Raw genomic sequence first — 27,674 nt, forward strand, 5'->3', positions numbered from 1 at the left:
GCATAATGCAGGACCCTGCCAAGAACTTCTTTCGGGGGGACCTTGAGGTAGGGGGAAGGGGACCGGTGGGCCTAGGGAGGACCGTGGATGAGAGCAGTGTAGTGATAGAGTGGGGAGATAAAGGACTGCAGAAGAGAGAGAATGGGAAAAATTATCAAATTTCCTTTGCATGCAGCAGCATCTAGCGTTTTCAACTGTAGCATACCCACCTCCCCTTTAGTTCATCTGAATGGTCCAATGCCTAGCTCTGACCAGCCAAGCTGCAAAACTTTGGCTTAGATGGTTGAGGAAATTCAATGTTGTGAGAAGGAGCTGTGAGGAAGCCTGTAGCAGAGTCATAAGAAAAAACATAAAAAGGTATAAGATCCTAAAGGGAAACACAAGGAGTTGGAGAATAGCAACTGGAGACTGAGGAAGACTGGCCAGCAGAGACTCTCTGGGTGTTTTCTTGGCATAGCCTAGCAGCAAACTGAATCCCTTAAGCATCTCTCACATCCGTTAGACAATGAATGATTGCTTTATACATTGAAACCAGATATATCTTGATCACAGCATCTCTTTGTGCATGCCTAATGGTGCCTGAAGAAAATGACCCAGTATGGCAGGGTTACAAGAGTATCATGAGTCATCACCAGTATAAAAATCCTGAGGACTGGTCCCAGCCTATCCACCAGCCAGATGGATTAGCAAGTGAGAGACAAAAAGAGAGACAAACCTCCCTTCCTCCCTTGTGCAGTTTTCCAAAGTTCACTGACTTCTTGTGCAAAAGTTTTAATAATATTCAGATATGTGCTAATCTCTATTACACTGTGTTTGGTGCACAGTTTATAAACAGTTGAAATGGTATCCACCATCACTACCAGGAATTTGTATGTTCTCAGTTTTCATAGTGAACAATAAAAGCTCTACCTTAACAGCAGTGAATCCACTGAAAGAATTTCTAGGGACTTTGCTGGAGGATGGACCAGGATCCAAATGAGGTAGAAAGTTATTTTCTCTGCTTTCTGTTTATTAGAAATTGATCTAAAGAACAGCTGACTTTAAAAGAAAATAATGAAAATAGTTTATTCAGTCTAATTGCTCTGATGTTATAGAAATATTTGTCTAGGATCAGATTAATTGGTATCAAAGAAACATTTTGGACTGACAGAAAACCTTATCCTTCCTCTTCCTTGCTATTTGATTTCAGTTCAAATTCCTTAATAATGGAATGCAACTTTATAAAATGCCCACTGCACGAGAAAAGGGTTAAGCAAAATAATACAAGCACTCCTGTGATTAAGGCATTGACCTAGTTCTTTGTGTTTGTATTCAAAAATATAGAGAATAGCACAATTTCCTCTTCTGGATACTTCTAAGTAATACAAAGCTATGCAATGCTTTTTCAGTGATCCAAGTTAACTGAAACCCGAGCCATAGCAGCTTAAGTCAGCTTTGTATTCCTGAAATTGAAAACAGCCCAGCCTTGTCATTTGATTCTTTCTGGTCATCTTATCTATTCGTGCCTATGCCTGCACCAAAATTGCTGTCCACCAGTGATTTCTTTTTTATTATTATTATTATTTTTTCTGTAAATGTGGTCCAGTTAAGCATATTCTAGGACATACTGAGGTAAAACAGGGAAAGACCTTCCAGTTTTTCAAAAGTTTTTATATGACTGTTGAAACCCTAATTCTCCCTCAAATTTCCAGCACTCAGGTTGTATTGCTGTTTGTTCAGATGGAATGGGGATTTGTATCTCTGCTTTGAGCAAATAGGCAGACTTGTCAGAAAAAAATGATCTCAGATGAAAACTTTCCACCAGATCTATCAAAAAAAAATCACTTGTGCCTCTATTTGCTAAAATGGAGTATGCCCTATCAAGGACAAAGAAGTTACTATAAATAGTCAGTAATAAACAGAATATCAACAGCATATGATGGATTAACCGTTGTAAAGAGTTATTGCTGACCATGCACATTGTCTTGTCACACTGGACTGCAGAGTAAAATATTAGTGGATTTTACTGCAAAAATATTGCTGGAACTCATTGAACTGATTATTACCTGCAGAAACAGACTGACTGACTGAGTTACAGATGTTTGATTACTTAAAACATTACAGACTATTTATAAAATAAAGCCCTTCATTGAGTTAGCTCACAACTACTGAACAAATACCTTGTTGAGGTCATTTAAGCAATTTACCAAGCTCCATCTAACAGGGAGCAGTGTGCTGGATCCAGTTCTGCCAGCCAGGCTGATGCTGCATAGCTGGAACCCGTGGCTGTGGACAGTGATTGTGAACTGAAAAGTCAGAAGACCTGCAGGACATACTGAATTTCCCCACAAGAAACCAGGACCCATCACGTGCTGGAGATGCTGAATGTCTGGGTAAGAGTCACTCAGTAGCCCAGACTTGGAGTCTGGGTTTCAGCAATACTGATTTTTGGTAGAGTCCGTTTCCTAACATTTGTTGTGGGACAGAGGAACTAAGACTTCCTGCAATTCATCCTGCCCACCAGTACACTGGCCAATGTACACAGGTGTGAGTGCTGGGTTTAGATCTGGCCCAAACACCTCTAGTGCTCTCAGCTGCCTCATAGAGGATGCATCCTTCGTGTCAATAAACTGTGCAACGCTTTTGCAGTCCTGCTGTGGTTTACATCACCCATATTTTAAAAAAAGACTCCCAAGCAAGGAATGTGAGTTGCCATATTTGTTCATACCCATCTTGCCCTTGGGACATCTGTGTTTTTCACTCTTCAGGTTGCTCCCTGGAGGTTTTAATGAGGATCATCAAAGGTAGACAGACAGGGACTCTGCCTCTGAGGTCTTTTTTTTTCCCTGCCCACACTAGGGAGATGTGGCCACTGGGAAGAAGTGAGGTGTTGCACAGTGACAGGGAAAAGGCAGAGGAGGAAGAGAATATGGCAGGCCTGAGAGCATCTTGCTGGCTGGAGGCTGCCCATCTGGCTCCACCAGGTTAGAAAGGAAATAGGTCATTCACAATTAGGGCCATCCCATCTGATATGAAGTCTGCTGGGTTTAAAGGTTGGGGGACGTGCGTACGAGGGGCTTGCGGCCCAGTGAAAAGAAAACATGCTAGTTTGGGAAAGGACCTGACTATTTTGTGACAGCTGACTTTAGGGTCCATCACCTGAGTGTCTGGTAATTTTTAAGGCGATAAGCTCTCCTCACAGCATTTTTGTGAAAGGTGAAAGTATCATTATCCTTGCTGAGAAGTCACAGGGCTAGATGCTGAGAGATGCCTGTCTCTCAAGGGAATCAGTGGAATACACCACTAAGCACCTTTGGGATTCAAAGCCCGAATCACTGTGCAGGGTCTCATAGGAAATCCAGTGAAGTGCTTGAGTTGAACCCACATGGACCAAGTCTCAATCCAGTGTGTTAACCACAATTCATTGTTTCTTACAGACAAAACCTTCTTCCCTTAACTCCTTGAGCTGTTTAAAAAATGTTGGTAAACACATGTACACAGAATTTGTGTATGAATTGATGCCTGTAGCTTCACATTGTCCAGTTCATTCACATCTCAATGCACGACATTGTGTGCATTGGGATTTGTAGGCACGCAGGATATTATTATTGTTGCCATGCATTGTATTTGCATTACGACCTTCCTTAAATGTGCAGCCATTGTTTTGTTAAGCAATCAGAATGCAAATACCACTGGCACAGCTAGAAAACATTGAAGTATCCCAAGCACACAAAGTATGCAAACTGTGCAGTAAAGCACACAAAGCCTAACAAGCTCATTAGTACCATACTGCAGTGATTACAGAGCAAAATGCCTTCTGTGGTGCACCAGTCAAGCTATACAGAGGGAAAGCTTTGCAATGTTTTAATCCAATGTTGCCATCAATTGTGTACTGCTAGAGCAGTCATATTTTACTGACATAAGCTGTTCCGGGAGAGAGGCACTATTCTCTGCTTGTACCTTGCCTAGGTATCATTCTTGATTAGCCATTAGGCACTATGTAATAATCATGAAGGTGAGGATAATAATTATAAACATAAGAATTATGGTCTTCAGTCAGACAAAAGCCCCATCTAGCTCAGTATCCCTTTTCTGGCAGCGGCCAAGAGTATATTTTTAAGCAAAAAATGTGAGAAACCAGGCATGTGTAGAGTGATTCTTTCCCTGGTATGTGAAATCTGAAACTAGACTCTGTAGGTGTCCTTTAGCAGTTTGATTTGCATCATGGTCTCTGATGTAACTTAATGACTCAAAACCAGATAACCAAGTCTATTGTTATTGTACCTTTAAGATCCCTGACAGTACATACATATATGTATACACAAAAAACACATACACTGTCCAGTATATGCCATCCACCATTAAAAGAAAGGTGCAGATCTTCAGTATAGTCATTTGAAAGATCTACTGAGAGAAAGACTAAAGCTTTAAAGGAAAGTCACCCTGTCATATCATGGTGTCAGCAATTGTCAACCCTTTTTTGAGGCAGAGGATGGACTAAATGGCCTCTCAGGGTTCTTTCCTGTGCTGATTTTTTACGGATCTATGATTATTCAGCTGTTATAACAATTAGAAAGTTCAGTTTCAATTAGTCTGAAATAGGAAAATGTCTCTCATTTTGCTTGATCGTGTAGCATACATGTAATATTTCAGCTGGTGGAACCAGACAAAGGACCTGTAAGGGCTGTGGTCATATGGGGACCATAGCTCTTCGGTAAGCCATAACCATAGCACAGGAGCTGAACTGCTGTACATACATATATCTTCTGGCCAAGAGCAGCAGGGAGAGAGACATGAGCAACATAGGTGTGATCTATCTTAGCAAAAACGTCTCTCCATTATTCACCGAACACAGGTTGTGGCTCTGGTGGACACTTATGTGAAGATCCTTGCTGCACTTCAGGGTATTCTTGGCAACTGACCTTAGCAACTGATCTGAGCCTCCTCCTTTGCAGCAGGACCCAATCAATAATCAGATTGGTGTGCTAGAAAGAGAGAATATAAGTATACAGGCAGTGATGGTGGTGAAGCAAACTGCAAAGTGCACCATTAAACATATCACCTCAGTGTCTGCCCTCAGAAATTCATGTCTCCAGGGTGAATTTCTCTTTTGAGAAGTGGTCCTTTTTACAAGGCAGGAAGCATTAGGTATGCTCATATCTCAGTCAAAGGGTTTCCTATGCAGTGCCAACAGTTATTCAGCAGTACTCATTATGCAGGTGAGATATATCGCAGTGCTGCTACCCTGCAACACTCTGCAGATCTCTATGCACCATGTGCACAATGTCTGAAATATAAGCAAATTTATGCTGCACTCATCCTTTTTGTGGTTATTAGTGTCATTTAGTATCATCTTCCTCCAGCAAATTGACTCACCAAGCAAAATGCACAAGTGCACTTTAAAGTGGATCACATTATCACGCCTACTTCTTCTGAAGAGCCAAGTGCCATTACTACTTTTCACAAGGAATAACTGCCTAAACTGTTTCACATTCTGCAGTGCATCAACAGCATACTTCCTCCATTCAGTTAGCAATTCCAAAGAGCGATTGAACAGTAATGCATGACTATCATATTGTTCTACAATGGAGAGATAAAATCTAGTGCATCACTTTATGCCTCTTTAAATGTTAGGGTATTCTTTTCTGGAGCCTTTTTGTCAAGATATGCAGTTGTTTCACCCCTAAGGCCCTGATCATATTTGGGGTGTCAACTAGGTATTTGCATTAAAAATACTCCTTTTACTCATAAAATACATTAGAGATTTCTTTCTCAACACTACTGTTTAGATGACACATAATCTTAACGGCAGTTAATTTCACAGTCAGCTGTAGACCAGAAGGACTAATGATGGCCAAGAGCTGATAGAATTTTATTTCAGAAATATTTTCACATTGTTCAATAGCACTCCTTCTTCCTCGGTGTGCTTTATTTTTGAGAAGGTAGGTGGATTATCAAAGAAATACAGCAAGGATGCAGACTGTTAAATGGTGAGATTATGACTAAAACTATGAACTTGGAAACAAAAACCAGGAAACCAAAAATCAGGAACAAGAAGAAATTTTGGCTAAGAAGCATAGTCAGGAGGGGTGCTAAGGTTTAGAACCGAGAGCAACCAACAATCTACTAAGCCGGAGAGCAAAGCCAGAGCCCAGTCAAACTCCATATCATACATTTGGAGCCAAGATGAGAAGCAGCTAGAGCTTAAGCTAGACAAGCTGCAGCCACTCAGTGTCCAGGGATGAGGGTTAAATAAACTGGAAAAAAACAAAGGAGTAATGCTGTAGCCAGGGATCGCATTTTGCAGCCACACAATGGGATAGCTTCTTATGTTTGATTACTACAGCTGTCTCTGCCCAGAATTATACCTGGGTCATCAGTCTCCTGGGAGACTGCCTGTGGTAACCTGGTGGCTCCTTGAACTTTGATTGCTCAGGAGCGCCTGTCAAGAGGCTGTCAGGAAAATCACCAAAGTACACACTCGAGCTTGGATCTCAGTGACTTTTGATAGGGCTGACCTTTGTGCCTTTGAAATCTACCCCTTGGTCTCTGCAAAGCAGCGGCTTCCCATGTGGTCTGTTATGTTTACAATTATGAGTGGTGTTTCTGTGACCTCTTTTCACTCGTTACCACTGCACTTAATATCATAGCAAAAGAAAGGTAATGATTCTTTTTTTGCAATTGTAACTAAAATGCTACCATAGCAGAGGGTATGTGCTGGCCAAGGTCTTTATTATGCAACTGTATGCAGATCACTGTGAATTGCATCGTTCATCTAGTTCAGTGATGCAGCACCAAGGTCACCGGGCATTTTTAAGCTAATGATAAGACCATAAGTCTAATAAATGTGCTTGGTAATCACAGCAAACATATTGTCATTGTTGCAGAAGTTATTCTTTCAAAATCACTTGGCAAATGCAACTAAAACACAGCCCTTGTGCGTGCTTTGACCTCTCATAAGAATGCACCATCAGGAACATTGCAGAGGTGAGGTTGTTTAAGCAGACAAGTCATGGCCTACAGCTACAAAATCAGTATTTCTAATAATGCCGTTGCAGTTTGCTTAGAATGAACATGCAAGAGGCTAAATGAACATGGAATCAGTGAAGGGCAAATTTTGACTGAGAGATTTTGAAAAGGTACATATCCATTAGTAATGCCAACACAGGTAGAGATCAATTTCATATTACAATGATCTAGGCAGGTTGACATTAATTATCCAGCTTATTTTTGTAGCCATTATACTGCAGTAACCCATTACTTGCTGATCCAGTAGCCTTTTGTTACCTGTCAGAAAATACATTAACCAGCAAATGCATCATGTCACTGTGAGCTTTGCCATTATATGCAGTGATTCTCCATAAGGCTTATCAGATGCTGCAACTGGTGATTTCTTTGAAAGGATATACATCATCAGGCTAGGTCACCAGATTGCTAATGTTATGCCCTCAAAAAGTGATGATGTAGTGCTCAGAACTTGTTGCAGCTCCAGTATCTTGCAACATATCATATATATATATGTATATTTTGATTTTTACAAATGTATATGTATATCATACATATGTATATTTTTGGCTACCAGGCATGAAAAAGCCCACAGCAGACCACTAAATACACTCCTGACAATAGGGCAGGAAAAGGCAATTTAAAACAGACAGAATTTATTGAATTCTTGCTTCACTTATACCCATTATTAATATGAATAAAGGTCAGTAATTCAACATTACTGCAAAATTCACTTAAGACCATTCAATGGACAGAAAATGCCAACATGTGAAGTCGGCTGTTTAGCAAGGAGCTGAAATAAATGTGGTGGCAAGAGAGGTCTAAGACAAGACACAGAGCTGTCACATCTCATTCTCAAATGACATAAACAATGCAGTCATGAAATCAGTTTCACTGCTTTTGTATATAAGCCTTCTGTGGCTTCCATGCTAAAAAATGGAAAAATAATATTACCCTTTGCTAATGGAGGTAGTTCATAAGGACACACGGCATGTGTCCAATTCAATGCATCAGCAGCTTGCAATCCTCAATTCAGTTTACCAACAGTTAAACTATTCAAGGCCTGTATTATAAGCTTTTAGAGGTGACGTCTGACAAGATGATTTTTGATAAATAGTGGAACCTTGGTACTACAAACATGGCCCTTGGCTTGCCAAGGAGAGCACGTCTCTGGATGCAGCCTGACGTTTTGTCAGCAGCTGCTGTCCGACCCACGCTATAGTCTCCTCTCACTTGGTATATGTTCACTTTCATATGCTGCTGCATTTTGTTGCAATAGAACAGCAAAATGTTTAGACTACAGCAGAATGCTGCAAGATTATTTCTGAGGGTGACCTTGAGTACGTCTGGCACACAAGAAGTGCAGTGGAAGGCAGGCAAGCACTTGTCTCCTGTACCTCTCCTATATTGCCTGTGTACAACCCTGGTGTCACCATTTGAAATAACAGAAAGAAACTAAGTAAGTGCCCATTTTTGTGTGTGAATGCACATTCAGAATTGAACTTGCATGTGCATGCTATGAAAAACAGGAAACCAAAGACAGATTAGAAACCTTCGCCCTCCAAAACCGTGATTATTTTTTTCCCTTTCGCTTTGAAGCTTATGTTTAAGTCTTGTGATTTTTTTAACTCTTCAGGGTGGGAAGCATGAATTAAAAATCAGTCTGTGACCCATTACTATTTTATAATCCTCTCTTTGGCAAGTTGAAAGTAACAGCTTGCCAGGCTTGTATTTAAACTTTCATGGAATGATGCAAGGGAGTGGAATACAATGGCCCAGGCAAAAGAAAATACAGGAAAGCTAGGTGGTGTTGGGAAAGCCTGTCCAGAGAGTCAGAACAAGAGTTTATTGCCAAATATACATGTTTTGAACTGATCTTAGATCAAAACAACATTTATTTTTTGAAGAAGTAACAGTTTGCAATAGTGACCATAATATTTTTAGATTCAGGAAGCACACAGGAATAAGAGGGCCAAAACCATCACCATGGCTGTGCTGACCTTCAGGAAGGACAGCTAGGTAAAAATGAGGAATCTTGTTTCAAAGAAGTAGAAGAAGGATGGCTAAGAGAGTTAAACCCTCTCACATGGCATAGAGACCCCTGAAGGACACCATACTGGGAGCACAGCACCAGTGCATACTGCTTGCTGGAAATCCCTTGGGAATGGGTACAAGAAAATCAGCACGGCTAAGCAGTAAAGCAAGGGAAGTTATTGGAATTAAGAAGTTAGCATTCAAAGTGATGAAGATGTATCTCAGTGAAAAAAAGAAAAAAGTTATAAATTCTGAGAGAATAAACATAAAACTATAATTAGACTAGCGTTTGCTTTGTAAATGTTGTGGCAAATTTTCAAGGTGTTCATTTTCCCCGTAAGTAATTTGACTTGTCTATGACATCAAAAGACAAATTGATGGCTTGATTCACTGGTTCCCCTGCCATTCACATCATGCAGATCAGGATGAAAATGAATAGAAAGTGCTGTGGAATAGAGCCATTTTATACTTGTTTTAGTCAGTATGAATGATAATAGGAAGTGTAGAACAAAAATGGATCTAAATGTTTCTGAACCATCTTTTCTGAACTTCAGAAGTGCAACCATATGAATCTTTCCCCATTCAGACATGAGAATGCCATTATTGCATGGTAAATCAAACTGCCTGATTTTATAACAATACCCTGGAGTCACTTGACATGTTTATCTGTGCCTCATTAGTGGCAAATTTACTCCTTGATACAGCAGGGCCAAATCTGTCGCACTTACAAATGCCAATCATCTTCCAAATTCACACACTTCCCACTTACATGCAGCTAGATCCTGCCTAGTTATAGCCACAATTTGCTCCAGGGTCATACCTCCAACTTTGCCTCTCTGTGCCTGTATTCCTAGCCTTGCAACAAAGAAATGGATAAATGCAGCAAGAATTTTGCCATAAATGAGTTGTGATTTTTTAAGGAATTGGCTAAGTACACATTACCTTTTTTTACTTCTCATGACCCCTAGTCTGAACTAGTTCCACTGGAGTTCAGTAAAATGAATTCCAGAATAGTTTGCACAAGAGTTCTTAAAAAAAAATCAAATATGCCAGCAATGGGAAATATTTTTAGCAAAGGCTCTTTCAATTCAGAAACAGAATCACTAGCTTGAGGACAAACTGATCATCTAATTTACCTCTGACCTGAAAAGGATTAGGTACACAATTCATTTTATGTATTCTTGAGCAGTTTTGCCATACTAAGCTTCTGCATAAGTGCTTGCACTATCAGGACCCTCTCTCACAGAATCATTGGTCCTCTGTCTAGAGAGACAAATATTTTGTAGGCATTTAACCGAAGAGTTCAAAATAATGAATAAATAGGAGGATAATCAAGATCTTAAAAATATACATCAAGAAGGAAGACACCCTAAAACACAGATGAAAAAATCTGCTGCCATTCATTTCCTTCACATTTCCCTTTATTTCATCTATTTCTTTTCCCTAGCCCTTTCTACAGCTACATTCATTTTCTCTACCACTGCGTGCTGGATTTTCCTCTTGTTATGACTGCACACACATCTCCATTTCCTCTTGATGGCTTGATACTTCTAATATTGTATTTTGAAACATCATCTGGTGCATTCCGTGCATCATTGCTATTATAAAAATGTTAGGTTCCTGTAAAACTAAAAGCAGCAAATAGATTGGGGGGGGAGCAGATAAAATTGTGGAGATTTGTATTTTGCTTGCTCAAATACAGTTCTGCCTTTCAGGAGACATTTTTAGGAGTTGCCTTTGCTTTGTGTGGTGCTTTTCTGCAGTGATAGCAGGCGGTGGTTTAGTGGCAATTTTAAAATATAACATTATTGTACATCACAAACAGTACAATAGTGTTTTGGACAGCAGCACCTCTTAAAAAAAAAAACAAACCAGGATGACATTCCTAGTTGCCTCCCTCTGTTGTAGCAACCTGTTCTTGGACAATTCTTCAACATCACAAAGCAGGGCCACTCATTCTTCTGTTAAAAAAACCCAAAGCCACATACATAAATTCTGGATATTAATTAGTAATCATATAAGATGGCAAGCTAGTTTTTTTGAAACAAATAAATTTGTAGTTTCACTTGATTTACTACGTCTATTAAATATTTACATTATTGCTTTCCAGTTACTCTCTAGTATACGTATTATATATTAAACACTCAGAACAGATTTTTTTTTTAAATTAGCATTTATTTCATATTTTTTCACCTTTACTACTTCCTCAATACAAATGTTTTTCTTTAAGATATAAGACTTTCAAAACACCATTATTGCAGTCATCTACCTGTTAGCTTGATTTTTTATTTCATTATCAGCCATTAGGCAAATAAAAGGTAAGTCATATAATCTAATTCTGTTAATGGAACTTAATGCAACTCTAGGCAATCTAAAAATAAGTAAATAACCCCTTGCCCCTGCAACAACCATAAACAGACTGTAATAAGGCTACCAGAAAATACATCTCAGAAAACTGTTAGAAGTGCAAAAAGTCCATAAAGTAAAGCACACGGGTACGCAATAAGAAGCTGCTGTCCTTCCATACCCAATGCAGAGGTAAAAATTTTGGAGGCTGACAAACTGCACCATCCAATAACAAACAGAGCTAACAAAGTTCCCGGGATCCCCCTAGGAGAAAAAAAACAACAAAAGAAACAGGGCAGAGTCCACTTGTTAGTAAATGTAGCACCAAATCTTATCAAACTCAAGTTCATGTCTAGCAGCTTGTTAGTGATAACGTAGCAGTCACTGGAAGAACGAAGGACTGACTGACATAATGAAAGTCAAGCCTCAGAAACAAATTAAAATAGTAACAGGAAACAAAAAGGTAATTTCTTCAGCATGGATAAAAGCAGCAGCTTTATCAGAAGTACTGCTAAAAGGACAATGCATTTCCAAATAAATCTTCTGGGGCTCCAGCAGATGCAGCAGCCAAAGTTTGATTTTAAAGTTAGCAAAGATCCTGTTGCAGCCAAAACCATCTTGTAGAAGTTGTTAGGATCCAAAATGACACTACAGACCTACTCTTCCATCGGACAGCCTCGTGACCTGGAGGGGTTGCATTTTTGTAACAATGGTACAGGTTTTAAGCGTGCCTCGGATTCTGAGGAGAGGCAATGAGGCTCTTAAAGAATCACACCTGAGCTGAGTAGGCAGAAAGGTGGTCGCTGCCTCCCAGGAGAAAGCTCTAACTGGTCTTTTAAAAAAGGGCGCACATTGAGTAGAAAGTAAAGGATGGGAAAAGAACCACTGAGCAAAACTATTTTGCTCATCCTGGCATCCTTCTCTGCACACTGAAAGGACGGTGGCTTTCCACACTGCCCCTTGGTGACAGCTGGGCCCTTCTGAAGTTACATTCTGCCACCTCTCAGGCACAGGGTGGCCTGGAGAACTGATGATTATGGGACTATGGTCAAAAGCTCCCTGAAATATTCCTGCAGATTACAGAGAGCTCACTATTAAACCCTGCGGGAACAAAATCTTGCCAATAAATAATGCTTCACATATGCTTTATTTGCACTCTGTATTTGCAGCCTGCTTCTGTAAAATGCATGAGATCACGTGCGTAATACACTGCTGAAGTACATAGTGAGATCGGCTGTGCTACACACATTCCCTGTGTCAGTCTCAAGGACTCTGAGAATGAACGAACGAACCTCTGCCACTTGCTAAAGGACTTCCTGGTGCCCCACTCTTCCAAAGTATCAGCAAAACAGAACCAGAAGTGAGAAACAGACTACGTATACTTACTTAGGTCCATTTCTCAGAAATAATCTCCACTAATATTATTATTGCAATTACACCATGATGAGTGAAGCTCCTCTTATTTAATTCACTTAGTTTACTTAATCCAATCGTATCACATAAAATGGTTCACTTCTTGGCAATCCAGTCTCCAGGCCAATAAAGTACTTGGTGTTGTCAGCTCTTGGGACTTTGGGGGAGGAAGGAGAGAATTGATTTTAAGGTGGCTCAGCAGCTCATTGCAACTTCAACCCATTAAAAATAAAACATTAACGACCATGTGATTTAATATCCTCAGTTTAAGTGTTCTTTAAACCTATACAGTAACATTCAGGGAAATTACACTGGGCTCTGTGAACCAAGTTCCTGGCCTCTGCTCCAAGTGGAGATGCCAAGATCCTCACCTAAACAGTTAGCCAGAAATTCAGAGCTGGTATGTATGGATGGCTTTTTGAGCAGGTACCCATGCTGGCAGAGGGATGGGATGCAACAGGAACATACTGTGCAATGACAATTTACAGCTAGTATAATGACCCTTTAGGGGGCTATCACAATGTAGTACAATTTAGAGCTGTGGCTGCTCTGCCTTGCACTGAGGTCCAATGGCCTCTCATGGTTTGTTCTAGGACTGGCAGTGAGCACAATGGAAAGGTGACGTAAAATCATACTGGAGCCGAAAGATACCTCTGTGAACTTACAAATCCAGTCCTTGATCTAACAGTCCTTGATCCTTTTGTTACTGCCAAAAGGAATGGTCTGGCTTTAGTGGAGACCTTGTGTCTGGCATGCCCACGAGGGCCAAATTCTCAAGCATAGGAGAAGGGCAAAGGCAGATGTCAGGCAAAGGCAGATGTCATGCTCACAGTGACCAAGAGGACTGGGGGTGTACTGGTATGAGATTGAGTTGGGGGGACAGACATGAGTGGACCCTCTCCACTCCTCTCTCTCACAACCCGCAGATGCAGTCACCAAATGGGTCCTTTGCGTCAGCTGGGTCTAAGAATTTCTTTTTCCACCGTTACATTCATTTCCTTCACTGTTTAGTTAAGGAAATGGCTTGACCACTCTGTTCAGGGATTTGATGGTAAAGAATTGTTGTTTTTTCCAGGAAAATGGTCTGCTGATGTTTCTCCCAGAAAGATGGCCTAATCAGCTTGGGCTCAGACATGATATCAGCATAGATGGGCACAAACAAATCTGGTTTCATGCAAGTTTGCATAAAAGAACTGGTTTTCTTTCTGGTACTATTCACCACACAAAATGTTCATATTTTGCTTTATTCAGTTACAGTCAAATAGCTAATCATGAAAACTGAAAGTTGTTGGATTAGTATGTATCTTTGCAACAGATGTGCACATTATCTTATGTATATTTTCTGTGAAAACAAATATTGAAGTTAGTTCTTTACACCTCGAAATAGACAGAAATAACATTTTTACAAATATTAAAAAAAAGAATGTATTGCTGTCTTTCCTTTGCCATTTTAAATAAGTTTTTAAATTAAAAATATTGAAATGTATGTTGGATTTAAAAGTTGCCACTTAATTTTAATAGCATTTTCGTAACTGTTAACTTTGGTACTTGCTGTGTTCAAGCAGTTTCATATAGTGAATGAGAAAGGACTGCAGAATCCTGCAGATAGACACTCAACGTTATCAGTTCATTTCAGATATAATGGTTTAATTTTGTAAAGGCTATCACAGTATAGTATTTATAGATTTTCAAAAGATGTGCTTTCTGTAAATTTGCAGCATTTTACAAATGTGCGGCGTGTGCTTGGGGATTCCTTGTACAGACAACAGTACCCTGTGCAGTTGTAACAGCTGGTTTGGAGTTTGCCCCATCTGTCTATGATTATGTATCTGCACTTTTTATTAGGGTGGATTATTAAACAGGTTAATCAAGAAAATATGGGAAGTGTAGGAGAACAGAGAATAAAAGGCTTCTTCAGTGTCACTCCTGTTCATCTCATCAAGGACAGCTCAGAAACACTTTGATACATGGAATGTGGTCAGGTTAACCCATCATAGCTCCACAGAATCCATGCACCAAGGATTGTGCCAAAATCTTCATCCCACTATATAATTTCCTTAAAAAATAATATATACAAAATTCCTGCTTTTCCAGAAAAAACAAACAGGGGCACTTTCTTATTCATCAGCTGCCAAGTCCCATACATTACAAATTGGAAAGTTAAAAATGTGAGTGAACAACGAAGAGTAAGGAGGGGAACCATTATTAATAATGTGTTAACAATGGATAAAAGTACTGCTCAAGGCCTTCAGGCAAGACCTGGAGCTTCCTTGTACTTTGCTGTATGTGAACAGGGAGGTAAACACTGTCTGTATCTCAAAAAGCTTACCATATGAGGAGGAAGAAGAGGCTTGCATACAAATTTCCTATTCATAGGCATATTACTGAACACCTCCCCCCACACGCACAGATGCATATGCCACACACATTTGGTTTTTCAAAGTTTTGAGTTATTCTCAGGTTTGCAATTACACCACAACTATACCTCAGAGTATACGACTCTACTACATCTTAAACACTTGTTCTAATGCTCCAAATCATTAAGGGTTGCTTGATTATTTCATTCTGTCACACAGAAATCTGTCTACAGCAGGAAAGGAAGCATAAGGATGGAAGCCTGATACTGTGAACAAAAAAAGTACTGGGAGAACCAGCTACATAAAACCAAAGTCCGGCAGTCGCTTTTAAAATTGATACTCAAGTTTGGCCACTGTTGGCTCTGCAAACAAAAATCACATTTGAGGGTGCTGCAAAAATCAAAGGCACTCTCAGTTCAAGTGGGAAACTGCGGAATTAAGGGCTCATATTAAAATGAATATATATCACCCTTCTCAAACGCAGTCCAGTTTTGTCCATTTCCACCTACACACACAAACAAAATGGTGTTTTTCTTCACAGATTCGGAAGCCAAAATTCACTACCTAACCATTACAAAATGTTTTGTGTAACACCAGCCTTCTGACTTACTGCCCTCCATATGATTCCTGTTGCCATAAACTGGTACTTACTGTAGCGAGAAGACGACTGCAGAAGAGGACAAGATCACCATGGGCAGCAGGCAATAGCCCAAGACACTTGCAACGCAGCCATGCGAGACTCCTGGGACGCTCATCAGGTTCAGTAGGGCATGCATAGCAAGGCACCCAATGGCACTCATGCCATACACATAGCCGAAATGAACTTTTCCTGCCTGGAATAAATATGAGTAAGCATGAAGTGTCGGAAGTGAGCAAGTGATTGCAAAATGGGGGGAGAAGACAGAAGGCAAGCACTAGGTTTGTTACTTTTTCTTGCTGACCCTCCCTCTCTGCTTCGCCTACATCAGTTCAGTTGTAAACCACAGCTGATATTTTGGGGTGATCTTTGCATTAAAAAATTCCAAGGTACAATTGTGAGAATGTCCTTGTCACTAACTTAAAGTTATAAGGCTGATTCTCAGTCTTACTGTCATTGGGCTCTGAACAGGACAGGAATTGGTTTGGGAGACTTGGGAAGTTCTAACTGGTAACAAACTGAGAAGAAATTATGGAAAGCACATTTTAGTGTGAGGAAACATATTTCCAACAGGTTTATATGGGGCTGTGGAAAAGTGTCCTAAGCAAAACAATGACCCGACTTACTTGATATGCTTCACATATTATTACAAACCTCCAGCTTTAAGAAGGCCTGCAAAAAATACTAAAACTTTGCTGAAAGTATGCTGGTTTTCAGGGTGAATGTCTTCCCCTTGACTACCATGAGAAAGACACATGGTTGTGGTTAGATCAATACAACACATTCATTTCAACATAAACCTGAGTAGTAACTGTGTATTGGGTTTGCGTGGCAAGGTTTTGGGGGGGGTACAGGGGTGGCTTCTGTCAGAAGCTGCTGGAAGCTTTCCCTATGTCTGATGGAGCCGATGCCAGCCAGCTCCAAGACGGACCCGCCGTTGGCCCAGGCCGAGCCCATCAGTGATGGCGGTAGGGCCTCTGGGAGAACAGATTTAAGAACGGGGGGGGAAAATGCTGCGCAACAGAAGACTGCAGCCAGAGAGAGGAGTGAGAATATGTGAGAGAAACCACTCTGCAGACACCCAGGTCAGTGAAGCAGAAGGGGGAGGAGGTGCTCCAGGTGCCAGAGCAGAGATTCCCCTGCAGCCCGTGGGGAAGACCATGGTGAGGCAGGCTGTCCCCTTGCAGCCCAGGGAGGCCCATGGTGGAGCAGATATCCACCTGCAGCCCGGGGAGGACCTCACGCTGGAGCAAGTGGGTACCCGAAGGAGGCTGTGACCCCGTGGGAAGCCTGTGCTGGAGCAGGTTCTTGGCAGGACCTGTGGATCTGTGGAGAGAGGAGCCCACGCTGGAGTAGGTTTTCTGGCAGGACTTGTGACCCTGCGGGGGACCCACGCTGGAGCAGTTCGTGAAGAACTGCAGCCTGTGGGAAGGACTCACATTGGAGAAGTTTGTGGAGAACTGTCTCTTGTGGGAGGGACCCCACGCTGGAGCAGGGGAAGAGTGAGGAGTCCTCCTCCTGAGGAGGAAGGAGCAGCAGAGACAAGGTGTGATGAACTGACCACAACCCCCATTCCCCGTCCCTCTGTGCTGTGGGAGGGTGTAGGTAGAGAAAAACGGGAGTGAAGCTGTCCCTGGGAAGAAGGGAGGGGTGAGGGAAAGGTGTTTTAAAATTTGGTTTTTATTTCACATTACCTTACTCTGATTTGATTGGTAATAAACTAATTTCCCCAAGTCAAGTCTGTTTTGGCTGTGATGGTAATTGCTGAGTGATCTCCCTGTCCTTATCTTGACCCACGAGCCTTTCATTGTATTTTCTCTCCCCCGTCCAGCTGAGGAGGGGAGTGATAGAGCCGCTTTGGTTGGCACCTGGCATCCAGCCAGGGTCAACCAGCCACAAACTGTCAGCTTGTGTTCTTTTTTTGTTCCAAGGAATGAAAAAAAACCCCAGGTGTTTTTTTCTTCCAGGTTTTATTCCTTTGTGGGAATTTAGTGCCTGTGAAAGGTACCAGCCTGACAGCCTGGAGCCTGATGTTTTCTAATTTATACACAAAGCTAGTACAACAGGCAACAGTGGCCACAGCACCACCGATTTCTTCATCTCCTGCCATCATTTTGAAGGATCACCTCCAGGCATGAGGGCATTGTTCACTCCCAGAAATGAACACTCACAAAAGACTGCTAAATATTTCTTCTCTCCCTTCAAGCTTCTAACAAATGAAATACTGAATGTCGGCTATGCAATACTGTCATTTTCACATCTGTATATCAGAAATAAACATTTGTACATCAGAAATAAACAGTGATTGGGAAGAAGATGGTTTTGTTTGCTTTGTCCTGGAACTTTGTATCCTAATGATAACATGCATTTGTGAAGTACAGAGCTCAAACCTGGGACTCAACCCTTAACTCAGGACCATGGAATACACTTCTCAAATGGAGGGCCATAATGCATCACCTTCCTAACACATAACAATCCGTATATACTACTTAAAACACAAGTGTGTTTGTGCATACACACACATCCATATATTGCACATTATACATTGCATATGATAAACCACATAAAAATCAGAACTAACAGAGGGTCTCAGTTTTCTAATAATTTTGTAGCTTATGGTTGGATTCTCTTGTGATGGATAAGGTGGAAACATTATTGAAGCTTCTTCCATGGTTTGCAATATTTACAAGTGTCTCTTCCATGATGGTTAAGGAGGATTGAGAAGACTTCACACTTTACTTATCCATACATTTTAATAAAATCTGGAGGAAAGCAGCTTTGAGGACCCTGCTTCTCTGCCCCCTCTTCCTATATCCATTCGGGTGGAAACAGATCACTGGATGCCAGAAGTATTTGAGCTGGACAGATATAAAGCAATGCAGTGGAGAGAGCCTGATCTAGTGACGACACAGCCTGAAAGTTTTAATGTTGCAGGTTGGTGATGGCTTATCAGCTCTAGCTGGAGAGCAGTGTGCGCATATGTGAAAGGCAGCCTCAGTTAGTAAGACCTGCCTCTATGTCAGCACCGTTATCCTGTTTTCATCTTGACCTGGCTCACTGCTGAGCTCTCATCTGGTTCCAGTCCTCAAGGTTAGGTCAGGTACAGTCAGGTTGCCTATATCCTTGCAACATCCTGAGTGTTGGCCTTTTCCCTGCCACTGCGTTCCACCATAAATAATCTATTCCTGAAAAAACAGCATAAGAAATCTTCCTATTTATGTACAGAGTCCTTTGCTGCGTTTGCATACTACTGGCATAAAATAATCAGGAAAAATTGCTTCACCAAATAAAATTAATGATGGCTAGAGATAGTATGGTAGAGCAAAACTGGCTCAGATTATTATCAATTACAGTTTCAGTCATTAAAGATTTGTAGTAAGCTTAACATCTGCAATGGTTTGGGGCAACCTTTAATATAGACCAGCTAAGAAAACCTCTGTCTCAAACAGATGCAACTACAAGCTAGTATTTTAGACGGTTTGTTTCAGTGTATTTAATTATTCTACACAGCACTATTTAGCATGTTAGTTTAAGATTAAGGAATTACTGAGACAGAGGTGAAGGGAGCACTAGCACTAGCAGCTAACTGAAATCTCCACTTGGTGAAATGTTTGATTTGTGGTACAGTGGAATGAGAGAGATAAAAAAAAAAAAGCAGCTGAACATGATGGTTCCAATTCTAGTCTTTCTTAACATATGTAAATATATTGACTCACACAGGCGGGAATACTCCCAATTCACAGTGATGTAAGCAAAACCAGAATCAGGCTTGATTAGTCTGGCAGGCTTTGATGAATGGAAAGAGCTAAATTTGTCCTGCGGAAGGAACAAGGTTAGAAGAAAGTCAGGCTTCGTGCGCTTGTTTGTATCTGCCTAGAGTGGGTACTACTATCCTTAGTTTAAGTGAATGGGGAAGTCTGATTTTGCACGAATGGCTATGTAAAATGCAAAGCAGCTGAGACTCGGGCTTCTGCTAACTTTTGCACTGCCGTTGTTTCTGTATCTGCAATGGAGCTGTCTTGTTTTACACCAGTATGAGGAAGATCAAGTCCTGCTGCCAGGCTAACAACCCTTTCCTCTTTTTCTCTGTGCTCTGAAAAAACTGCTACCATTTGAAGAATATCTTTGCATATTTTTCCATAGTTAAAAAGCTGAAACTAAATAAAATTTATAAATTATTTTTGGAAACAAGCTCTCAACCAAATTATGTTCCTGGTGCTATTAGAAGAGAATTATTCAAGTACAGAAGGATATCATAGCTTATACAGCTGAAGAGCCACTTTAATATTCAAATGCATCCGAGATAAAACGAGCAGCCTGAATTTATAAGATGGCCCATGGAAATCCTATAGACTTATTGCTGTGAAGTTGTGGTACAAAACCACTAGATTGTATCAGAGGAGTTCTGCTGGCCTAAAACTGGAACATTGAAAATAGTTGTTTTTCTAATGACACTTAAAATGCTTAATATCCCAGAATAAATAAGGTAATTAAAGTATTTTATTTCAATAATAGTAGTTTAATATTCATTATAATTGTTTGCTATTCAGGGAGCAAAATCAACAGCAACCATTTTTTCCATTCTGTCGTTCTTTTAGCTTTCCTTCCATTTTCCCGATTATAATCAATTCAATGCTTTATCTTTTTATTCCTCACATACCTTTATTTCTCTAGGTGGAAAATAGCCTGTCCTCTCTAGCTTCCAACCTTCTTTTCCTTTTATTCCCTTTCCTCCTGCCTCTTCCACCCTTTAAAAAGATTTTTAATTTTATGGGGACATAAACAATAATAATACTTGCCATTTATATTGCAGTTTGCACATTCAAGTACTGCACTGACACTACAAATTGAGTAAGAACTTGCAAGAGTCTTCTGATTCAGCACTATTTGTCACAGAGGAAATGGAGAATTAGATCCCCATTTCTCTCACCTTAGTTGCAGAGCAGTAAAGCCCTTCCCAGAATGGTTCCACCTTATCCCTGCCTGACGAATTGCTGCCGACAATCAGAGCTGTACTTCAGCAGCACTGGAGAGCCCCTGTTGTCAGTGATAAATAGATGAATTTGGAGTACTGTACAATCCCTGTTCAACTTTCCTCCTGTAAAGAGGAAAGGGGTTAAATATAGGCTACCATATTTCGTTTAGCAGATGATGTAGAAAAAGAATATAAACTAAGAAAGGACTAGGAAAATTTATAGGAAGGTAATGCAAATTTGAGGTGGGAAGGAAAAGGCTGTTTCCACTTCCTTTTTCAACTTATTCTAGTTACATAAAGATCATGTTTTTTATATCTCTGCACTCCCCAAAATAACATTGAGAGAAGATAATGTCAAAACAGTAGCAAGAGGGTTAGAAAAACTGGGCTGGTCTGCTATGCCTTTTTATTCCCTCCTTTAAAACCTCCTTGTTAGGTCCTTACCTAGCACACACTGCTATACTTTGCGTGTTCAGAGCCTCCCCAGGATAGACACTGCACAGATCTGTCCTTTGTTCATATTAAATCCCACTCCAAAAAATGGTGTGGTCTTTTCTTTCCACTGGAAGTAATACATCACTTCACCTATATTACGTCTACATTACATTTAAACTTTATGCAAGTACTTTCAAAGCAAGGAGAATTTTTAATATATAATCTTGGAACAAATGGCAGCAAATGACTCATTTTATGCCAGTACTACATCTTCTGCAACTTCACATGCATTATCACCTAGGCATTAGCTTGTTAGAGAAGAAATCCCTTAAGATTTCTACCACATCCTACCAGCAGCAATGTTGCTCCAAGGGCCAAACAGAAAACCATAGGTCCGGTGAGGTCTGTCTCATTCATAATGCTGCCATCTGCAGGCTTCATTGGATTAAGAACTGTTAATGTTTTTTGCCATATATGCTCAAAATTGATCCCAAGTTCTGCAATGAGAAATTCCAGGACTGTTAATTGCTCACAAGAAAACACTTTTACAGAAACCCATTAGATACTACGAAACCCCAAACAAGCAAACAAATTAATCACTTTAATGAAGATAATATTGTAGGATGATGTATTCTGTAGTAGGAACATGATGCCCCTGCTATATACCCAGTATATCTGAGAGTCAGCTCTGATTCTAAATTGGAATATTAATTTATTAAATCCAATTTTAGGCAGTGAACCAAAAAATGCCCTCAGCATTTTTGAGTTAATATTTGTTTTTCTTATATTTAAAACACATATATCTAATGCCACACTAACTTAGATGTTGAAAAATATGCTACTTAACACTAACTGCAGAATTCAGGATACTCTAGAACATCGAGGACAGAGATATATGCTTTAATTCTGGCAAATCTGACAAGAGATGTGTCTTAAGCCTGAACTGCCAGAGGCACTTAAAAATGACATTCTTCCCTTCAAGCCCAGTTAATAATCCTTTGTACAGTGCTTTATAAGCTTTTCTTGCATTTAAAAAGTAATTACTGAGGACCCCTAGAAACAGAACAAAATTATTCCCCATTAAAGTTGATGGGAATTCTGCCATTAACTTTACTGGGGCAAAGATTTCTCTTATAACTTCTGCAGAAACACTTCAGCTTGCAAGAGTAATCATCTTCCCTCAGACGCTCCAGTGAGGGAAAAGTTAGGTTCAGAACTGGGTACCAGAATTACTGAGACTGTCAATGTGTTAGATCTGTTTGGAAAGCCAAGTCTTTACCTTATTCCACTGATCCACCATCTCAAGCTGAGCCAAAATATTATATAAATAAAGTTATTCTGTATTAAAATGTGTGTCTTTGGTCAGATTTATGTGGTACACAGATAGGAACATCTCTGAAGCCCTGCGGATCAGAAGCAGTCGTACGTCAACATCCTTTTCACAGGGTGAGCTGCATGTGGAGTTGAATGCTTGGAGGTCTGAGAGGTAGAGATCTAGCAGTTATCTATATCAAACAGAGTGATCTTGCTGGTTTTAAGGCAGTAGTAGTATCTTTTAAGCAGTAAAAACGCCACTTGCATTCCAGTATGCAAAAGCAGGCTGAATATGCTCTTTTTACATTATGCTGAAATAATCACAAATAAGTTCTCCATTTTTTTTAATGTAGCAAAAGTATTTTGTAAAATACAAAATCAGCCACTAGCATTAGGATGGTTCAATCATCATAAAGAATTATATTGTTTGTGTAGTTAAATGAGCAACTAATTGAAACTGGAAGCAGCTTTCTCCATTTCTTTCCCACTGAAACAAGCTATTTAGCATCTTCAAACTATTACATTTATTACTAGATATGAAAAAAGGATTATTATCAGTATTTATTAATTATAGATGTTCCAATATGCATGCAGGATAAACAGAATGGAAAAAAAAATTTGGAAATGTGATTGCAGAACTTATTGTTATGCTGTCATCTAGTGGTAGTAAAGTATATGCCATATGCCATAGTAAAGTATATGCTATATATTCCATAAGGCTGAATGAATCCATGGCAAATTCAAATAAGAAAATGTAGGTTTGGGGGCCAGGGACTGTTGGCTGAAGCTCACACAGCCAGGCTTGGCAGCTCTGCTGCAGTTTTTCTAGTGACTGCCACTAGCTGGCAAAGAAAAGTATAGGCACCCCCAGGAACCACGTACATCGTCCATGGTTTTATTTTTACCTTCTAGCAAAGGAGGTTCCTCGTCAAATCCGTCAGCGTAACTGAGATGAGAGAGAGTGTCGGGACTGTATGTCGGTTGGAAAATCTGACCTGTGTAACTCTGAGATGACAGAAGCATTTCTGGTGGGGCAAAAGCACTGGCTGGAGGTTGCTCTCCTGCCCGGCTCCTAGGACAAGAAACAAATCACAGCAAAACAAGTGACAACAAGCAAACTGCAGCGATCAACTTCACAACAGCTTAGAGCTGCTCCCCACGTGCCACAGTTTAAATTTTCACCTATTTTCAATTTGGGGAACCTGGAAATTTTCTGGGTACAGTATCTGCTCTGTGTATTGAATGCCGAGCCACTGATGATGGCTTTGCTTCCCTTCACTGCAACCCCCTCTGAAACCAGGCAGGGCTCCTTGCCGGCCTGCCAGCACATTGCAGCCCATCACACCCACTTCTGTGCCCATCCAGCTCAGGCAATTGCACAGCACAGGCCCCCAGGCTGGGGTTGGGGCGAAAGGGAATTTAGGAGCTGTGAGGGCACCCACAAATTTAGGCACTCCTGACTTTTCCACCAAGCAGCCCGGTGACATTCCCCAGATATGTCCATACTGCTAACAAAAGAGCCATATATTTAATATTTTTTTTCTTTCTTGAATCTGAGAAGGAGCTTAAAGAATTTCTAGAAATATGTGCCCTAAAATCCACATTAATAGCACGAAGCTCAGTCGCTCCAATTCAGTAAACAACCTGCAACATCTGTATATATAAAAGTAGCACAAAATCCAGTCCTTTTATAAAGAAAGGCTCATTTACAAGTAATTCTGCCTTGGGGAAAGTCTAGATGATCTCCTGAAGCTTTTTGTTCCTCCTGCAAGCCCCACAGGCAGCCGGATCCATCAGCTGCTGAACAGGGAAGCTGCAGCAGCACCCAGCCTCCTACCGCAGTTGTGTCGAAATCTCCTTAAGGGGGAAACCCTCAGAACTTCTTTCCTCAGTGTCCCTCTTCTGTGGGCAGAAGTCACCAATAGGTTTAAAGAACATAAGAAAAAAATGAAATAATAAGATTTTTCCTGTCTTTCTATTGCTATGGCTTGTATTTCTCCACTAAAATTTCCACTTTATTGATTATGCAATCCTTTTTTTCGGCCATTGCATGCTAGTTTTTGTCATTAATTTCATTTGAGCTTTGAGATATATCACCGTTTCTCTCTCTGTTTGTTTTTTTTTTTTTTGTAGCATACTTACTTTCTGCTTCCACACAGGTTTTCGTTAGACCCATAACTGTTGTAACCTTCTTCCTGGTCATCTATGGTATAATTGGACTGGTAAAAGTCGAACTGAAACTGCTCAAAATTTGACATTCTGGTTGGAAAAATGATTGTAAATATCAATAAAATAGCCTTTGCAACAAGCCAATATCTATGTTTTGAACTGTCCTAAACTTAAATGAAAATAACAAACCTTAAAGCCACAAACTTAAGAGAATCTTTCTGTTGAAACTCATGATAATTGGGAATTGACAAGAAAGGACTCTCTACTTTCTTTTGTTGTAACAAGAGAAATTAGTCTTCTGTTACTCTTAATTACTGTATATTAATTTACAAGTGGTATACAGGACTTCCTCTCTTGTTACTGTTACCAAAAATAACTAAGTAATTTTGAAAGAAGATATATATCAAGTAAACCACTGTTTTAAACTGTTCATTCTCCTACTTTAAAAGAAAAATTGTGCCCATGTCTGAATGCTTAGAAATTAATGTTTTTAAGAAGTATTTTGGGTTTCAAAAACAATTACTATTTTCAGCTATTTATGTTTTGCAATTTTATATATGACTATCATAAAACATTAGGAAAATACAAATATCGTCACAGAATTTGTGATTTCTGTTTAAGGACACTGTAGTTGGCTTATTAGGAGTACCAGAGGAACATTCTCACTGGTTAGCTACATGCCGTTGAAAAGGACAGCATACTGAATGATCGCATAGTAAAGAAAGCAGGTTAAAACACGTCTTTCATTCCTGCTGATCCATAGTTCAGCTCTGTAGCTATGGACTGATTAGACTAAGAAAGGAAAAACTTGACTGTTTTCCCTTCCACATTGTGACCAACTGTTTTTATAACTATTTCAATTTTGCACACACTGGGCCCATTTCATGTATCCTGTGTGTAGGCAGGACTAGCTGTCTGGATCACACATAAGCAACATAAGTGTCCTGGTTTTGCCTGGGATAGAGTTAACTGTCTTCCTAGTACCTGGTATGGTGCTGTGTTTTGGGTCCAGTATGAGAAGAATGTTGATAACACACTGATGTCTTCAGTTGTTGCTCAGTAGTGTTTAGAATAAAGGATTTTTCAGCTTCTTGTGCCCAGCCAGCAAGAAGGCTGGAGGGGCACAAGAAGTTGGGAGGGGACACAGCCAGGACATCTGACCCAAACTGGCCAAAGGGGTATTCCATTCCGTGTGATGTCATGCCCAGTATATAAACTGGGGGGAGTGGGGGTGGGGGTGGGGAGATAGCCGCTCGGGAGCTAACTGGGCATCGGTCGGCAGGTGGTGAGCAATTGCCTTATGCATCACTTCTTTTGTATATTCCGATCCTTTTGTTGTTGTTATTGTCATTTTATTATTGTTATTATTATCATTATTAATTTCTTCTTTTCTGTTCTATTAAACTGTTCTTATCTCAGTCCATGAGTTTTACTTTTTTCCCCTGATTCCCTCCCCGTCCCACTGGGTGGGGGGAAAGTGAGTGAGCAGCTGTGTGGTGCTTAGTTGCTGGCTGGGGTTAAACCACAACAACAAGAAATGAAGCACATTGGTTCTGTAACACATTGTGTACCTTTTGGCATTACAGAGTGTTTCAAATTGCAAAGATATTTTATTAGTTCTTAGATTTGGTCTAGGTGCTTCTTATGTTATTAGCATGGCTGACTATAAATCCACAAAACAGCTCCAAAGTTCGCAGGTCTACCTTCGATGCTTTGAGCAAGACTATCCACAAGATTAAGGACTGACCCTGTTTCGCCTCAGTGTTACCTTCACGCTGAGCCACAGGCAGCAAAGACATTACAGCGGCTCAGAGCAGCACAGCGGTTCAGGGAGTGCCCCAGCCGCCGACGGGTTGAGGCTGGAGGGCCACCCTGGGGATTGCCTGGTCCAACACTCTGCCCAGAGCAGGGTCACCAACAGCACGCTGCTCAGGGCCGTGTCCAACCTTTTGAAAAGTCTGGCTTCATCATCTTTAATCCCTTCCATCAGGTGGTTATGTTCATTGATGAGATCCCCCGAGCCCTCTCTCCTCCCATCTAAAGTTCTTCAGTGATTTAGGCAAAGGTCTGAGCAGGATTTGCCTGAAAATGCATAGATGTAGGCACGTGTTTCACCACTTGGCTAGCATTTATGTAGTCAAACTCTTAAAACACACAGAGAAGTTCTGTAACCTGACTGATAACCATAACCATATCCAATTTACTCAGATTTTCCTGTAAGATATTCACCTCTCCTAACATTTCCCGTTTTCTTCACTTTTGCCCTCTTTTCCAACCTTCCAAATGCCATTGGCAAAAATATGCTTTTCCTCTCACGGTTACTCTCATAGGTATCTCTATATTTATCAAGCATGCACTGCTTATGGAAAAGATCTTTGCAAATCTCTTTATAAGGTAAAAGTTATAAAGATTAGTATTTCCTCAGGGACCTTGAAATGCTGCATACTAAATTTTCTAAATTGTATCCTATAATCAGACTAATCTGTGAGGACCCAATTCCTTCATTTAGCTAGAGCATTCAAAGTAGAAGTTATTCTTATATTACTTTCTTAACTGCTGACCAATCATGCAGGATTTCCAAATTTAGAAGAGAAATAATTTTTACATTGTAAATATGAATTAATAGAAATTAATTCTACTAAGCTATTTACTGTGGTTCTATTTGGAACTGCACACCAGTTAGGCATTTGTCCAACAAAGATTTTAAATGGAATATGTTTTGAAAAACTTTAGTTGGTACCTCTACCCCAATAGCTCAATTCAGTATGTCTTGAATGTTCTTTGCTGTCACTATAAGGAATAAAATAATTACTTAACCAGGTATGCTACAATCTGTACAACAGAGTTCAGAAAAGATAAATTTATTTTCCAAAAGAATTTGGAGGTAAGGTTACTTACTTTTCAAGATATTTGATGAAAACGCCAGTCTGTTGAATTTACATGTTGGAGAACACCTAAAATATCCTCTTGCTTCAACAGGGATGAGCTTAGTGCTATTTATAAGATTCTA

The 27,674-nt window shown here is 40.2% G+C and overlaps 1 protein-coding gene across 1 annotated transcript; it reads right to left on the reverse strand.

The window, feature by feature from the left end:
* Positions 1 to 11,465: 11,465 nt before the first annotated feature.
* YIPF7 (Yip1 domain family, member 7) lies at positions 11,466 to 27,594 on the reverse strand. The gene is made up of 6 exons (XM_010574483.1): positions 27,563 to 27,594; positions 24,638 to 24,754; positions 23,401 to 23,567; positions 21,533 to 21,678; positions 15,786 to 15,967; positions 11,466 to 11,628 (listed from the first exon to the last, which is right to left on the reverse strand). The coding sequence occupies exons 2-6, from the start codon at positions 24,751 to 24,753 to the stop codon at positions 11,466 to 11,468; spliced, it is 774 nt and encodes a 257-aa protein (XP_010572785.1). The 5' UTR covers position 24,754; positions 27,563 to 27,594.
* Between the last annotated feature and the right edge of the window lie 80 nt (positions 27,595 to 27,674).

This window comes from Haliaeetus leucocephalus, unplaced genomic scaffold, assembly GCF_000737465.1.
Source record: "Haliaeetus leucocephalus isolate CR32 unplaced genomic scaffold, Haliaeetus_leucocephalus-4.0 Scaffold439, whole genome shotgun sequence".
In the NCBI taxonomy this organism is placed as follows: Eukaryota; Metazoa; Chordata; class Aves; order Accipitriformes; family Accipitridae; genus Haliaeetus; species Haliaeetus leucocephalus.